The 17,551-nt window shown below is 45.7% G+C and overlaps 1 protein-coding gene across 3 annotated transcripts in view; it reads right to left on the bottom strand.

The window, feature by feature from the left end:
* fnbp4 (formin binding protein 4) overlaps nt 1-17,551 on the bottom strand; it is a 59,147-nt gene that overhangs the window by 16,350 nt on the left and 25,246 nt on the right. For 2 of the 3 annotated variants that reach the window (XM_038807315.1, XM_038807317.1), the window contains 10 exons: nt 13,216-13,324; nt 12,706-13,032; nt 11,801-12,035; nt 10,529-10,650; nt 10,270-10,374; nt 10,025-10,158; nt 8,889-9,067; nt 3,407-3,729; nt 2,704-2,863; nt 2,032-2,267 (listed from right to left, as the gene is read on the bottom strand). In XM_038807315.1, coding sequence (XP_038663243.1) covers nt 2,032-2,267; nt 2,704-2,863; nt 3,407-3,729; nt 8,889-9,067; nt 10,025-10,158; nt 10,270-10,374; nt 10,529-10,650; nt 11,801-12,035; nt 12,706-13,032; nt 13,216-13,324 — 1,930 coding nt within the window. The remainder of the gene's footprint in view (nt 1-2,031; nt 2,268-2,703; nt 2,864-3,406; nt 3,730-8,888; nt 9,068-10,024; nt 10,159-10,269; nt 10,375-10,528; nt 10,651-11,800; nt 12,036-12,705; nt 13,033-13,215; nt 13,325-17,551) is intronic. The other variant, XM_038807316.1, reaches the window with a different exon arrangement.

Here is a 17,551-nt window from a genome sequence, read left to right as displayed (position 1 = left end):
GTGGCATTGGAGGCAGTTTAGAGGAGCTTCACTAGATTGATTCCAGAGATTGGGCGGGGTTTGTCGTACAAAGAGAGATTGAACAGTTTAGGCCTATATTCTCTAGAGGTTGGAGGAATGAAGGAAGATCTAATGGAGGTATACAAGATACTAAAAGGTATGGATGAAGTAGATGTGGAGCGGATGCTTCCTCTCGAGGGGCATTCAAGAACAAGAGGTCGTAATCTTAAAATAAGAGGTAGCAAATTTAAAATAGATGAGGAACATAGAAAAATACAGCACAGAACAGGCCCTTCGGCCCACGATGTTGTGTCAAACTTTTGTCCTAGATTAAGAACAAATTAATCTACACCCCATCATTCTACCGTAATCCATGTACCTATCCAATAGCCGCTCGAAGGTCCCTAATGTTTCCGACTCAACTATTTCCACAGGCAGTGCATTCCATGCCCCCACTACTCTCGGGGTAAAGAACCTACCTCTGACATCCCCCCCCATAACTTCCACCATTCACCTTAAATTTATGTCCTCTTGTAATGGTTTGTTCGACCTGGGGGAGAAACTACTTCTCCCAAGGGGTCATGAATCTGTGGAATTTGTTACCCCAGAGTGCGGTGGATGCAGGGACAGTGAGTAAGTTTGAGGAGTTAGATAGATGTTTAATTGGTAATGGCCTGAAGGGTTATGGAGAACAGGCAGAGCGATGGGGTTGAGGCCAGGGTGTTTAGGCTCGGAGGCTAAATTGCCTACTCCTGCTCCTGGGTCATGTTCTGGCTGATTTCGCAATCCAACTCTTGGTCTGTATCATTGTAGGTAGCAGGTGAGGAACATATCAGCCATTATAGAATGGCGGAGAAGACTTGATGGTCTGAAAGGCCTAATTCGTCTCTTCTATCTGATGAACTTATAATACCATCGACAGATTTTTGATCTACAACGGAGTGAAGGTTTATGGGAGGCAAGCAGGAAATTGAAGTTAAAATTCCAATCCCAACAGTGACTAGGATACTGGACAGAAACCCCAATATTTTATTTTATTTTGGTAAGACTCAGGAAAGGATACCTCGTTCCGGGAGTGATTTCACACAAAATAGGAATATGGTATATTAAAACAAACTATTACTAACACAGTTTAAGAATATCTTTAACATCACACAAGAAAAATTACCCCATTAATAATAGTACTGAACACAGTGAATGCAATACCTAACTGCCATGTTTATTCCCACCTAACAAGAAGATAAACCATTTCTGCTCTCAATCCACCTTCAATACCAATGGCACACAGTAGTACCTGCTTTACAGAGTTATTATTTGAGAAAGATCTCTTGACACTGCTTTGCAGAACAGATCTGACTCCGATCCAAACCCCTGCAGAAACTCTGGCTGGATGCCTTCAAAAGCTGTTTTCAATTGGCTTGTTTCAGCTCCCCTTTGTCCCCAGACAAGTCTGCACTGCTTTAAATACAGTTACTCTCTTTTAACTAACTTACAGGGAGAGCAAACTCTCTTACTTGATCTCAACTTCAGCCAGAATCAGAACTGAAAAATGTTTTTGCAAAAGCCCTGATGCCGTAGCTTCACCCAGCAATGACATCACCTCACCAAACTGAAATGAATTTCCCAGGTTGTCCCCTGATCTTATTGAATGGAGCACTATCAAGGGCGGGGTGACTCTTGTTTCTCATCTGCTTACAATCAGAGACTTCAATGAGAGGCAGTCAGTAACCTGCTGGACAGTAGTCAGTACAGCTGTTAAAGGGGAGGCCGGAGATAATGGGAGAGGAGTTTTTTTGTGCACCAATCAATGCAAATTCACATACTGCATTAGCAATGGCAAGTCCTTTCAAATTCTTCACTGGATGGAGAAGGATGGGTTGGGGGGGGGGGGGGGGGGGGGAGAGGGAGGGAGAAGAGTGAGGTTAGGAGAGAGCAAAGCCTGGTGTTGGGGAAAATCAATCTACTACCCACCAATTCCCCCATTCAGCATGCCTTGTGAAACAGAAGTACAGACAGCGTGCTGCAGACTACCTTGTCTTTCTTCACTTTCCTGTTCTTCTCCGTTGTTTGAGCGATCGCGCTCGCCGGCAGAACCTCAGGCACGATAGGGAGCGGTGGATTTATCTTGGTGACTGCTACTTGGGGTTGCGGAATATGATGCGGTGTCTGCACTACACTGGTCAGCATGGGCAGCAGAGGGGGTGCCGGTGCAGGTACAGGCTGGTGAATTGGAGGAATGGGTACCATCGAGGCCAACATCGGAGGACCTGCAGCTCAACAAAAAAAGAAAGCAACATTGTGTCAGCTTAACTAATGAACTCTCCAATACCCGCAGGAGCAGAACACTGGGTAATGAAGGACACAAGAGTGGGATCAAATTACAGCTCTATCCTTACAAAAAGGGAGGTTCTGGGGGAGGGAGGGAGGTTCTGGGGAGGAGGGAGGTTCGGAGGGAGGGGGAGGAGGTTCGGAGAGTTCACCCATATGCCACACAGCCTGTGCACTTCGCCTGTCTTGGTATTCCACCCATTCTCAGTGACATCCTGCTGCCACCACCCACCAATGCTTTGGCACCCCACCTGCCTTGGCATCCCACTCACCCACTGCCACTCTTCCTATCCACCTCTGCCAGAGTGCTCCACCCACCAGACACCATGCGATTCCCCGAATTAACGGCAACACCACCACGCCCCCTTCTCTTACCTGGGATAATGGCTGATTGAGTGTACAGGACAGGGTTGCTCCCAATGGTAATGGTGCGTGGCATGGGTGCAGCGGCCAGCACTGCTGCCTTCCTCTTGCTAGCTTTGGCAGTCTGACTTGAAGCTGGCGGGTTCATAGATGTGTTTGCAGCAGAATTATTCTGGAAGATAATCAGATCCATGTTTACCTGCATTCCGGATGAATCCCACCTATCCAATTTCTAGATCCAACCTCTATGGGGGATAGACAGAGTACTTGAGATGCATCCTGAAACATACTCCAGCCAAGTACCAGAACTTTTTTATCCAGTCTATGTCTCACTCTCATATCCCGTGCAGTTTGCAGATTCTTTAAGCAGATAGGGTTATGTACAGGACAGTGCAGAGCTCATGAGGTTTCTGTTGGCTTTCTGTTAGTTGTGCAGGATAGCACACATACGGTACTGAGCTCCTGTTTTCTACTGGAGAAGGTGTGATCCACGGGACATTCTCACAGCCTGTAACATACATGCTCAGTCTGGGGTGTGCTGCAAAACCTGACTCAGGCTTCATCAGCAACCAGCCAGCAGGCAAAATGAGATTAGCCAGTTTACCACAGAATACATTAGATATCTTTCCTGTATCAGTTACAGTGACTTGTCAGGACCAGTGAAGCCTTTATAGGGAGGGGTATGGTTTTTGTTTTAAAAACATTCTAATCTCACCTTCTTTACTGCTGGTGGCTGAACTGTTGCAACTGGCATGATGTTGAGAAGGGCTCTTTCCAAACAATCTTCTTCTGTTCCTGGTGCTGGTGGTTCCTTGTTTTCCACCTCCATCTCCACTTCCTGAATGTCTCCATCATCGCTGGGAGGCGGTGGGGGTGGGGGCAGCGGGGGAGGGGAGGACGGTGGGGGTGGGGGTGGGGGAGGAAGATCCAATGGGAGAGGGGGTTGAGGGGGAAGAGGCGGGAGGGGGGGTTGGACATTGCTTCTGAGAGAAGCTGTGTTGATTGACTGGCAAACAGCAAGCGTGCTGGCACAGAGCTCTGTACGCCAGGGAGCAGAGTGGAAGGAGCAGTGAAATTACAAAGCAGAATGAAAATGAGAGCACAGTTAGTGTATACAATACGAGTTTCTGCCACCCCTAGCACCAGCAACCCAACTGGGCCTGCTGGTATCAGCTTACTGCCCACAATTGGAATGATTCCAATTTCTTGCTTCAGGAAGTGTTAATTTACAAACTTTGGCAGCAATAATCAGGCTGTTTTGTTGGCACCAAGTCTGTGTTAACCTAATGCCCTCACCCCTCGAACACCAATCACTCTCTGCTGCGACACATGTCTCTTAATTCACAAGGATTCCTGGTGTTCAGAGTCAGGCACTGGAATGGTGCCTTTACTTCACTCAGGCAGTGCGAGTAACATTGACTCATTTAAAATGTAAATTATGGTCACAATCTGGGCTGGACTCCAGCTGCCATCTTGTAGATGAGCTGCTGTGCTTTCAGATCCCTGTGCAAGGCACCACCAGGAACTGGATCAATTTACAGCAGGACAGCAATCTTATTTTAACAATACCCGTGAGAAGGAGACCTGAAGGAAAATAGCTCTGGACTTTGAAACAGCCCATACATTAGAGTGAAAGGCATCACCGAGGATGTGGCTGGCGATGATTTTGAGAGACAGAGACCCAACAGTTAAAAGCAAAGACTGCTGCAACACAGGCTTTGGCTCCAGTGGCTCTCTGGGACTTGCCGCATAGCATCCAGTGGTTGGTTACATGAATTTTATACCAGTTTTAAAAAAATCATGGAGCTCATTAACCTGCTCAACAACTTGCATTTTATTTGATATTTCACAGGATGTGGCTGTCATTGAAAAGACCAAAGATTTATTGGCCATGGGATGGTGAGCTGCCTTCTTCAACCGCTGCAATCCAGGTGCTGCAGGTACACCCACTGTGCATTTAAGGGTTCCAGGATGTTGCCCCAGCAGCAGTGAAGGAATGGCGATATATTCCCAAGTCAGAATGGTGAACGACTTGGAGGGGAACCTCCAGGTGATGCTGTTCCCACGTATCTGCTGCCCTTGTCCTTCTGGACGGTAGCGATCATGAGTTTGGAAGGTGCTGCCGAAGGAGCCTTGGTGAGTTCCTATAGTGCATCTTGTAGATGATACACACGACTGCTACCGTGCATCAGTGGCGGAGGGAGTGAATGTTTGTGGAAGGGATGCCAATTAAGCGGGGCTGCTTTTCCTGGATGGTGTCGAGCTTCTGGAGTGTTGTTGGAGCTGCACTCACCTAGGCAAGTGGAGAGTATACCATTACATTCCTCACTTATGCCTTGTAGATGGTGGACAGACTTTGGGGAGTCAGTGTGGTGACCCTCGGATTAAATCACCACCAGTCAGCTCTCTCTCTCAAGGAGAAGAGCAACCTCTGGCTCTCGGGGACTATGATGACTTTCAGTTCATTTATATAGTTAGTCCAGTTCAGTTCCTGGTCAATGGTAAGCCCCAAGATGTGGAACGTGGAGGATTCCAACTGAACGTTAGGGGGAGATGGTTAGATTTGCTTGTGTTGGAGATCATTGTTTGCCACTTGTGTGGTGTGTATTTTACTTGCAACTTATCAGCCTAGGTCTGAATGTTGTCCAGGACTTGCTGCATCCAGGCACGGAATGTTTAAGTAATTGATGAGTTGTGAATGGTATTGAACATTCTGCCACTTCTGACTTGATGCAGGAGGCAGTGCCATTGAATAGGTGAAGATGGGTGGGCCTAGGACACTCTCCCGAGGAACTCCTGCAGTGATGTCCTGACACAGATGTTATGACTTCAGCCTGTGGAGAATTTTCCCCAGCTTGCATCGACTCCAGTTTTGCTAAGGCTCCTTGATGCCATACTTGATTAAACACTGCCTTGATGTCAGTTACTCTCACTTACCTCTGGAGTTCAGCTCTTTTGTCCATAGAAGCACAGAATCCATAAAGTGCAGAAGGAGGCCATTTAGCATGTGTAGAAGGAGTAATTTAACATGGCTAAACACCTACCCTGCGCACATCTTTAGGCTGTTTGAATCAAGTCCATATTTGAACCAAGGCCGTAATGAGATCAGGAACTGAGTGACCCTGGCGGACCCACACTGAGTGTCAGTGAGCAGGTTACTGCGGACTAAGTGTTGCTTGATGATATTGTTGATCACTTTGATGGTTAAGAGAGACCGATAGCAATGGACTTGTGGACAGGACATACCTGGGCAACTTTCCACATTGGCAGGTAGATACCAGTGTTGGTCCTCAGAGGGAGGCTGCGATGAATCATCCACTTGGCACTTCTGGCTGAAGATTGTTGAGAATACTTCAGACTCATCTTTCGTACTGATGTGCTGGGCTCCTCCATCATTGTGGATGGGGATATTTGTGGAGCCTCCTCCTCCAGTGAGTTGTTTAATTGTACACCACCATTCACACTGGGTGTGCCAGGACTGCAAGGCTCAGATCTGACCTGTCAGCTGTGGGATCGCCTAGCTCTGTCTATTGCATGTGGCATTCAAATAGTCCTGTGTTGGAGCTTCATCAACATTTGTTTTTAGGTATACACTCCTTAATGATCCTTGGCTTGTTGATGATGGTAGACTGAGGAATATGCCGGGCCATGAGGTAAGAGATTGTGATTTATACAATTCTGCTGATGCCCCACAGTATCTCATGGATGCTCAGTTTTGAGCTGCTAAGTCTGTTTTGTGTCTCTCCCATTTAACAACGACTGTCATACAATACGATGGATAGTATCCTGTGGATGCACACAGAGGTCACGTCTGCCATACAGCCATGGGCAGATGCAGCTGCGACATGTAGATTGGCGAAGATGAGGTCCAAGGAGGATTTACCTTCTTGATGCTCTCACCACCCAGACGGCTTTATGCTTTGGATCTGTCAGTAAGTAGTGGTGCTACCCAAGCCATTCTTAGTGATGGACATTGAAGTTCCACATCCAGAGTACATTCCGTGTCCTTGCCAGTGGAAGGAGAGGGATTCCGGATTGATCAGCTGATTAGAAGGTTTATTTTCCTTGGTGAGTGCGATGATTGGGGATGTGGAGTCTCAGGGAAGAGCACTGAAAGGGGCAACACAGGGGGAGAAGGTAGTCGAGAAGGCATACGGCATGCTTCCCTTCATTGGCCGGGGCATTGAGTATAAAAATTGGCAAGTCATGTTGCAGCTGTATAGAACCTTAGTTAGGCCACACTTGGAATATCGTGTTCAATTCTGGCCGCCACACTACCAGAAGGATGTGGAGGCTAGAGGGTGCAGAAGAGATTGACCAGGATGTTGCCTGGTATGGAGGGAATTAGCTATGAGGAAAGGTTGAATAAACTTGGTTTGTTCTCACTGGAACGACGGAGGTTGAGGGGCGACCTGATAGAGGTCTACAAATTTATGAGGGGCATGGACAGAATGGATAATCAAAGACTTTTTCCCCAGGGTAGAGGGGTCAATTACTAGGGGACATAGGTTTAAGGTGCGAGAGGCAAGATTTAGAGGAGATGTACGAGGCAAGTTTTAAAATTTTTTATTTTTTTTAATACAGAGGATAGTGGGTACCTGGAACTCGCTGCCGGAGGAGGTGGTGGAAGAAGGGACGATAGTGACGTTTAAGGGGCATCTTGACAAATACATGAATAGGATGGGAATATAAGGAAACGGACCCCGAAAGTGTAGAAGATTTTAGTTTAGACGGGCAGCATGGTCGGCACAGGCTTGGAGGGCCGAAGGGCCTGTTCCTGTGCTGTACTTTTCTTTGTTCTTTGTTTTGAAATTCAGTTCCTCTTAAGATGCTGCTTAAAATCAACCTCTTTGGTCAAGTTTCTGCTAACATGTCAGAATGTTCCCCTTCACTCCTGTGGATTCACTAACAGACATTTTACGACATTCAAAGCACACTAGCAGGCAGCATTTTTATTGAGTGTGGCAGCAAAGAGCCTTAATAATATTAAAATGAATGGGAATGGGGGGGGGGGTGATTCTGCTGGTTGCAGTCATACCTGGCACAAGGAAGATGGTTGTAGTGATTGGATATCAGTCATTTCAGTCCCAGGAGTTCCTCAGGGTGTTGTTCCAGGCCCAACCATCTTCATCTGCTTCATCAATGACCTCCTGCCCATCATAAGGTCAGAATTGGGGATGCTCACTGATGACTGCACAATGTTCAGCACCATTCGTGACTCCTCAGATACTAAAGCAGTCCAGGTGCAAATGTAGCAAGGCCTGGACAATATTCAGGCCTGGATTGACATACAGCAAGTTACATTCATGCCACACAAGAGCCAGGCAATGACTGTCGCCAACAAGAGAGAATTTAACCATTGCCCTTTGACATTCACTGGCATTACCATCGCTGAATCCCTCACATCAACATCCTGGGGGTTACTATTGACCAGAAACTGAACTGGACTAGCCATTTAAATCTGTGGTTGCAAGATCAATTCAGAGGTTAGGGGTCCTGCGGCAAGTAACTCACCTCCTGATTTCCTATCTACAAGGCACAAGTCAGGAGTGTCTGGATGAGTGCAGCTCTAATAACACTCAAGAAGCTCAACACCATCCAGGACAAAGCAATCCTGCTTGATTGGCACCCCTTTCACAAACATTCACTTCCTCCACCACTGACGAACAGTGGCAGTTGGGTGTAGTGACTACAAGATACACAGCAGGAACTCACCAAGGCTCATTTGTCACCCCCTTTGAAAGCCCACACCATTACCACTTAGAGGATAAAGATACACCGGAATCCCAGCATCACCTTCAGGCTACACACCATGCTGACTTACACCGGAATCCCAGCATCACCTCCAAGCTACACACCATGCTGACTTAGACCGATCCACTGTTGAGGAGTGGCAACCAACAGGCGATTAAGGCCAGGAGGTTTGAAAGGAATATGAAAATGAAATGAAATGAAAATCGCTTATTGTCACGAGTAGGCTTCAATGAATTTACTGTGAAAAGCCCCTAGTCGCCACATTCCGGCGCCTGTCCGGGGAGGCTGGTACGGGAATCGAACCGTGTTGCTGGCCTGCTTGGTCTGCTTTAAAAGCCAGCAATTTAACTCAGTGAGCTAAACCAGCCCCTCGTGGATTATAGTTTATCACCACAACCCCTGCCAACCGGAGATACGGACAGACTGGCAGCAGAGCCCCTTACCTGCAGGATCACTTAGTGCGCCTGCGATTTCTTTCACTGGAGCGCTGGTGGAGAACATGTTCTTGCCAGCATTTAACCTGGAGGCAGACTCAGCCGTTTCATCCTCCTCGTCTACGTCTGGAAACTCCCACTGTGATTGGCCCGTCTGCTCATTGAGATAGAAATAGCGCCGGTGCTCCCTACGGCGTGACAGAAAGTACACACTTAGTATGGCGGGCGACTGCTGGCGCACCCTGCCAGAGGTGAAAAAAAACAGGTATGATTTTTTTTGCCAACAGGAGGTTTGGCACCTCCTGCTCCTAGCAGTCTAGGAAAGCAGAGGTTAAACAGAAAACCTCATGAATCAATTTTGGTTTTGGATTTTTTTTTGTTTTAAATATTGTGCCTTTTGAAAAAGACAATGACAAATTTCAGCCCAATAGTCGTCGTTTTCGTTGGGAGAAAACGGGTTGCCTGATAACGGTGGCACAGAGCGGGATATCTGATGGCTATCTCAGACATCCCGGTTTCATCTAGAAGTAAACAGGGAAGGGATTAGTGCAAAAATATTCTTCAAGCTGAAAAACAAAACTATTTTTGAAAATTTATATGTAGAAACACATTTAAGTATTTTACAAACACAGTAAACTGGAGTAAGAGAAAAGAAAATAATTCTGACCTGTGCTTCCGGCAATAATCTTGGTCTTCTCTCGTAGCTGCTTCAGGAGGCACCTTCCCCTCTTTCTCTTGTGTAGTCGGCTCAGGAATTCCATCTCAGAAATTTCCAGCAAAGCGCAGACAATTCTTGCATGCGCACTCTCTCTTTCTCTCTCTCCCCCGCCCCTTTCCCCTTTATTGTTAATCCCTTACTCAACACAATTATATGAGCAGTCTATCTGTTCAATTTCAACACTCAAACCTCAGCATGAGAAACTGCCAAATTTTGAGGGTTACATTTTAGGCTGGTCCAATGATTTTTGCTTTCGGGATTTGCATACATGCGGGAGTGTTACCAAATTAGCAGTTTAGTGATCTGGCAGTCTGCAACTACTGTTGCCACGTCGTCATGTGGAGATGGGGAGGGGTGGGTGGGGGGGGGTCACAGTTCGGTTGTCACGTGTCAAAGGTGAAAGGTGAAAAAGTAGAAGAGTGCGTACCTGTCCCAATGGCAGGACCAGCCTTTTGGGGATGCATTAGATTCATAGTGTTTAATCTGCAAATCAGCTTCCTGCAGTTTGCGTTTCAGGTATTGACCATTCAGTGCTCCTTCTCGCCAGTCTGATATTCGAGTCTGAAATCCAAGAGAAGGTAGTGTTAAAGAATAAACTCTCCCTCAGAGTGCTTCCCACCCTTCAGAAACCAATTCAGACTTTGCGTGGAATGAATAGGGTCAGTCGCAAACCTCAATCTGGAGCAGCAGGAAGTGGAAGTTGGAGATTGACTGTCTGCTAATTCCCAGGAATTCCAGTTTGCTGGAGAGAGTGTTCGCCAATTCAGCAATCTGAAACTGAGAAGAAGGACTCAACATCAATCTTTGCACTATTATGACACCCTCTTTTCCATTGCGGTCCCCAAATATATTCCAGAAAAATGAGCCGCACTATTGTCAGAAAACACTCCAGATATTTAAATCAACGTAGCCTAGACTTTGGACTTCCCACCTTCAATTCACCCCGATCATCCTTTTCTTCTGGAGGAACTTTTGGTGCAGCTGTTTGCTTGTCTGCAGATCCTTCAAGATCCACCGGACTTTCCTCAACATCGACACTCGGCTTTTCAGGAGCTGCAGAGACATGTCAGGTGGTGGGGGATTGGGAATGTGGAATAGGAAAATAATTGAACAGGTTACTGAAATCATTCAATACTTGGCTATCACATTTAGCTAAACACAGTGTTCAAACATTTACTTTCAAACCAAGCCTTCCCAGGTCGCATCTATACAATTTTATCTCTATGCAACTGTCAAACCATAAGTTACCACATTGTGGTTCATGTACAATTCTCTATTGGCTATAGTAGCGGAGTGAAATTAGGTGGGGGAGGGAGATTCAAGCCTAAAGCAATGGGGTCGAGTGGAAATGTTTTTTTATTGGCACAAACCATCAGGTTCACTCATTGCAGTCACAGAAGCTGGAATGAAAAACATAAATAAAAACAGAAAATACTGGACACTCTCAGCAGGTCTAACAGCATCTGTGGAGAGAGATTTGAGCTAAGGTTTCAAGTCTGGATGACTCTCAGACCAGCTGACATTGTCCAGTGTTTTCTGTTTTTGTTTAAGTTTCCAGCATCCACAGTAATTTGCTTTTACCTCCATGAAAAATATGAATCACATTTCACTGCACAAAAAATAATTTCATGGGACGAGCGCCTCTCTGGCTAGACCAGCATTTGTTGCCATCTCCAATTGCCCTTGAGAAGGTGGTGGTAAGCCGCTTACTTGAACCTCTGCAGTTCATGTGGTGTAGGTACACCCACAGTGCTGTTAGGGAGGGAGTTCCAGGATGATGACTGACCTAACCTGTGCTTGTTACCTGCCCTGGGAGTATTTGTTTGGACAGTGTAGAGGAAGCTTGATGCCATGTAAATAAAATGTGCTTAATTCGCTCTGGACTATTTTGAACAAGTTAAACTTGCACATTATAGACATGGCAAAGTCATGGCCCTGTATCGGTCTAGCAATCCTGGGATCAGGAGCATCATTAAAAACTGCCGGACTATCATAAATCTGAGCCAATTCATTAATATCCATACTTCCGACAGCCAGCCAATCCAGTATCACTCTTCCTGAAGAGGACAATGCACAAGTACAAACAAGTGAAGGCCCACCATATCGCTGGAGATACAAACAAGGATGTCTACAAGCAAAAAAACCCAAAATGCTTGGTAGTAGGGACAAGTCCTATCTGGTGGAAGTTTCTCTAATCACTTACCAGTTTCAGCACAGGGTGGTCCCTCCGGGGCAACGTCACGGTCTAGGTTATCTGAAGCAGGGCCAGTAGACTCGGGACTTAAGGTACGAACCAGTGCCTGCCATTTCCCTTTCCTGTGAACGTGCTTGCTGCTGTCAGAGATCTGCCCCTCCGGCACCAAGCTGTGACTGCAATCGGAGCGTGGACTGGACCCAGTCAAACTGGCATCGCCCTCCTCCAGTGCACGCAGCTCTGCCTGGAAACATGTGGACAGAGTCAAAATCATCCAAAAAAGAAAATACAACAAAGCTATGCAAGAGTGGCTGCCTTTTTTGTTGCTGCCTTCATGTGTACGAACCCTGCTCATGGCATGCTGAATATGCAGTTGTAAAAGGGAAAGATCTTATTCAGTGTCATTTCTTACCCAGGCAACTTGAGCCTTGGCCTGGGCGCCAGCTCAGAGCAATGTCGTGGTCGGGCAAACTTAGCACAAGCCATGATTTTACCCATAGTGGGCAGCTCATTGCCACATGAAAAACACCAACTGCTCACTGGCCTTGGTCCCAGCAATCAGCATATCACGTGCATTATGTTGTCCAAATTATTCTGATCCCACCCAATAAGAATTACAAATACGAGTGGATCTTTGGTGGCATTGCTCCCCATTATAACTTTAAGACACTAGGTCTTCCAATGATGGGAGTGTTGTGCAAACGTTAACCGTTACTCTGCTGTTATTCAGAGGACATTTTATTGTTAAGTGAGCAGTTTCAGATTATCACGTAATGATAATATGTGTGGTGATAATCTGTGTGTTGAAGGAACTGGGAAGATCAGAAATGCAAGTTTGGTTCTGCTTATCACAAGCACCCAGTCTCTCTTTGACCACAGAGTTTTGCATCTTTTAAAGTGAAATCTAATTTCACCTTCTTTCTCTCCAGCACTAGTTCCAGTTCCCGGGTATACTCCTCCTCCTCCTCTTTCTCCACTCCCTCCTCTTCCTCTGCACTCTCCAGGGAAATGTTCAAGCTCGGACGATCCTCTTGCGATGCTTCCTGCACCTGTGTGCTGTTGCTGTTCCTACCACTGTCTTCCTCAACAACCTCTTCGTCCTGGCAAATCAGCTTCTTCCGCCACTTTTCCTCAGCTTGCTTCACTTCTTCAGGAATGAGTGGAGCCAGCAGAGATGCAGCGACACCTGAATGCTCTTCCTTCTCGCCGGTGGCCAGTGCAAACACACTCTCGTTAACTTCCTTTGGAAACAGAAAAGAACAGGTTAGAGACATGACACAAAGGAGCCAGCATGGCCGCGATTCAGTTACCTGTACATCAGTGGCCCCACTGGAATAAATGCAGGCTTCCGCACAAGATTTTTTATTTTTGTTGCCCCTCTGCCCTGCAGAAAAGCAACAAATATCACCTTACTTCACCCCTACCTTCTTCTTCAGGTTTCTGCCATCTGGCTTTGCCACAGTTTGGTCATGGTGATAGATGCCTGTGTGCTGATAATTATTCTCCACCTCATCAGCGGACAGGGTCACGGAGCTGAAAGACAACACACGGTAACATGCGATTCCTCACGGCACTGTTCAAAGGTCCAGTGGCAACACATCTTCCCCAAATTGAATGGCTTCACTGCCCCTCTCTTTAAAACTCACCCTAACACGACTAAGCAGTGTTACATGGCAGCTTAAAAGACTGATTTTTCCCTGCACATAGTATAGGTAAATCTTGGTTTCAATGTGGAAGTTATATTAATTAATTAAACTGTTGGTTAGAAACCTTTTGGAGTACTGCCCCTAGAGAAGGATGAATTAGCCTTGGAGAGGTGGAGAGTAGACTTACAGAATGTTAAAATGGATAGAGTGGGTAGCCAGAGACTTTTCCCCAGGGCAGAAATGGCCGTCACGAGAGGACATAAGGTGATTGGACGAAGGTATAGGGGAGATATCAGAGGTAGGTTTTTTTTTTTATATACAGAGTGGTGGGTGCGTGGAATTCACTGCCAGTAGAGGTGGTGGAGTCAAGAGTCATTAGGGACATTTAAGCAACTGTTGGACAGGCACATGGACAGCAGCAATTTGAAGGGGTGGCAGTTAGATTGATCTTAGATTAGGATATATGGTCGGCACAACATCGTGGGCCAAAAGGCATGTACTGTGCTGTCCTGTTCGAAGTTCCTAGGGATAAAAGGCAGGTTGCAGACTAGGCTTGTACTCCCATGAATGTAGAGTATTAGGAGGTGCCCTAACTGACGTGTTTAAAATCATCAGAGGAATTGACAAGGTCGATAGAGAAATTGTTCCTTTGGCAGGGGTGGCCAGAACAAAGGGGCATAACCTTTAAATTAGAGCTAGGGGTGATGTAAATCAGAAGTCCTTTTGTCAAAGTTCCCCATCCCCACACAAAAAGACTTGGGGTCAATGAAAAATTTGAAAAACGGAGGGACGATATTCAGGTTATGACACACAAGTTGGGGAAGGACGGGGTAGATGGAGCTGAGATATAGATTGAAGTGGAACAGACTCAAAGGGCTGAATGGGGTATTCTTGCTTTCATAGAATTCTTAGTGCAGAAGGAACCATTCAGCCCATCGCATCTGCACTGACCCTCTGAAGGAGCAGCCTACCTAGGCCCACTCCCCCACCATATCCCGGTAACTCAACCTAACCTGCATAGCTTTGGACACTAAGGGACAATTTATCATGGCCAATCCACCTAACCTGCATATCTTTGGGCTGTGGGAGGAAACCAGAGCACCCGGAGGAAACCCACGCAGACACAGGGAGAATGTACAAACTCTAGACAGTCACTCAAAGTCGGAATCAAACCCGGGTCTCTGACGCTGTGAGGTATAGTTCTAACCACTGTAATGCTCCCATGAAACTGTCACAGATCGTGAGACACAAAGGAGAATTCCAACTTTATACAAGGGTCTTGCTGTAAATAAATCCTCTTTGACATGTTCGACCAGCACAAGGGATATGTCACTTAAAATTTGACTGAAGTCACCTTTGCAATCAAGGCACTGAATTGGTACCCTGAAGACTTAAGCTGTATAGAGGGAGGTAAAGCACATAACCCTATTCAAATTCAATTAAACCTCAACCCAATCTGCTGAATGCCTTTGTAAAGAGCAGCCCAAGGTTTGTTTAACTCCTTAATTTGCTTTTTGGATTTATCTCCCCTACTTTAACTTGTATTTCAGTTGCAACTATTGCACCCGTACCTCTAATTGATATTTCTCTCCCCTATGATATCTTTCTATAATTTGTTCAGGGATACACTTCCAATAAACAGCTATTAAACCAACCCTATAATGTTAAAGGTGGTGGGCAAACTGTCTCAGCAGGGGGGCTTTAGAAACTACACAGGGGGCTTACATTAAAACAAAAATAAATATCCTAAACTGTTTTATGCAAAGACTCCCACCCTATGCAGATGAGATAATTGCCTTGCTGTCACTTCACATTACCTGGAATCTCCACAAAAGGGTGCTGTTTCTTTACTTCCATCAAATATGTCTTTAGCACTGTCACTTGAAGGACAACCTGGGCTCAAGTGGCAATACCTGCAATTTGACCCAGAATTTCACTGCTCCCATGGTCTACATAGAATTTAAAGCACAGAAATGGAGCATTCAACCCACTGCACTGTATTTATGCTCCATAAAAGCCTCTTCCCTCTCTACGTTCACCTACCTCAGATGAATATAAATAGGAACAGGTCATATGACTTTTATTACATCATTAAGTAAGAGCAGGATTGAGCTTCCAGATCAACTCCACTTTCTGAACCATCAGAAAGCCATCAATCACTAGTTTTAAATATATGCTCAACAAATGAGCATGCACAGCCCTCAGGATGTATAGAATTCCAAACATTCACAAATATATGAAGACATTTCTGACCTGTCCTGAAGGATTGACCTCTCTGGACAGTATAAGCCCATCTAATCAATCTCTCCACATTCCAGGAACCAATCCAGTGAACCTTTGTTCCACCCTCTATCTAAGGCAAGTATATCCTTCCTCGGGTAAGGAGAGAAAACTGTACACAGTACTCCAGTAGACTTGTAGCAAGTCTATCCTACCCCCTTACAATACAGCATTTACATATAATTTGTCAAATTAGTTAATTGACCAGTATGTTGATTGTCATTCACATACAGGGACCCCAAAATCCCCGAATACCAATGAGATTCTGACCCATTACAAAAATCCTTCCCAATTGGATAACTTCATACTTCACCACATAATACTCCATCTGCCACCTTGTCCAACAACATAACCAGTCCTTTGCAGTGTATTTATATCATCAAGTTTTAATTCCCCAGCTAGCTTGATATCAGCAAATTTATATTTCAGGTCTTTAGTTTTGAGGAAACATTTCATAATGTTTAAAGACTATCAGGTCACCCCTCAGCCTTCTCCTCGTTACCTCATGATCTAGATGATGCGCATTACTAGGAGTATGTTACATAGCAGCTTGAAATGTGTGCCCCTCCTTGCGTCATTGTCTTGAGACCCTTCTCCATCCATTACTCTTGTACGGTACATACATAGATTGGATAATCTTGGATTACCGTATAAAATTGGACATCATAACCTTTCCACACACTCTCCTTTGGGTCAAACAGGACATCAGGGTCAGTGTTTAAAAGAAAATAGCAAAATCAGAACATTAGTGAGTGGCTTACTTTCAATGGAATAAAGTGGAAAATATGAATGATAAATTGCACAGGAAATATAAACCCATGTCACTGAAATACCAGGGTTAAAAAGCTCAACTGTGACGTACCAAGTGGAAGTATTGTGCTGCAATGTCCTCGTTCAGGGCTCTGAATGCCTTTATTAACATGCTAATCTATAAGTAGCCTTGATATCACGCACCCCCTCCCCCATCACATCAGCACTTGGATCAGATATCCTCCACGAAGGAGGTCCTGAACCTGTTCACAATAGGCCCCAAATGTAATGGCCCAGTTTTGAGTATTGGTACTCCAATTTTTCAAGCTTCTCTCACCCCCCAAGCCAACCAATCAGCCTGAAACTTCCACCCCCATTTTCTACCTCGCACCATTGATGACGCAGTTTTCCCCACGTTGATGCTGGAGTTGTGGAGGGGGCTGGGTTGGGGAGCAGAGAAGGACCTACTTCAACCTTAAACGAAATTAAATCAACCCCGAGGCTCAGGGTCTCCAGTACCGTAACTAAATTATATATCACCCAAAACTTATATTGTGCCATACTTAACCCCAAACCTTTGAGTAGAACATCAGAACTCTAATCAGTTACCTTCTGCATGATCGCAACAGTAAACCGGTACAGGAACAGACATAGGTAGGGAGGTGCAAGATCACAACTTGCATTACAGAGCGACGAGTCAGTAGTTCTATCACCCCCTACTCTTGTGTAAATCGAGATGCTGGACCCCCTGGCAAGGCAGCCCTTCACATTTCACACTTGGCTAGGAGTGGAGACATCGTACATGGTTTGTTTGGTTAGAATCACGGTGTAAAATCAGCACTATATTTCAGAGAACCGCCCCCATGGCACGACAAGCTGAGTCTAGGAGGTGCGTCCCCAGCCAGCTCCATTCCCTCACTTTTCTTATACGTACTCACATGCTTTGCTGTCTTGTTTCAATGACCTCAACTTGGGCCATGTGCTTTGCTACTGTTGGGTCTTCTCCATTAACACGATCTAACTTTCCCCCACGGAAAGACACATGGATGTGAATAACTATCAGGAGCGCATTTCCATCCATATT

This window comes from Scyliorhinus canicula, chromosome 9 (assembly GCF_902713615.1).
Source record: "Scyliorhinus canicula chromosome 9, sScyCan1.1, whole genome shotgun sequence".
In the NCBI taxonomy this organism is placed as follows: domain Eukaryota; kingdom Metazoa; phylum Chordata; class Chondrichthyes; order Carcharhiniformes; family Scyliorhinidae; genus Scyliorhinus; species Scyliorhinus canicula.
This window is presented reverse-complemented; position numbering and strand designations above follow the sequence as displayed.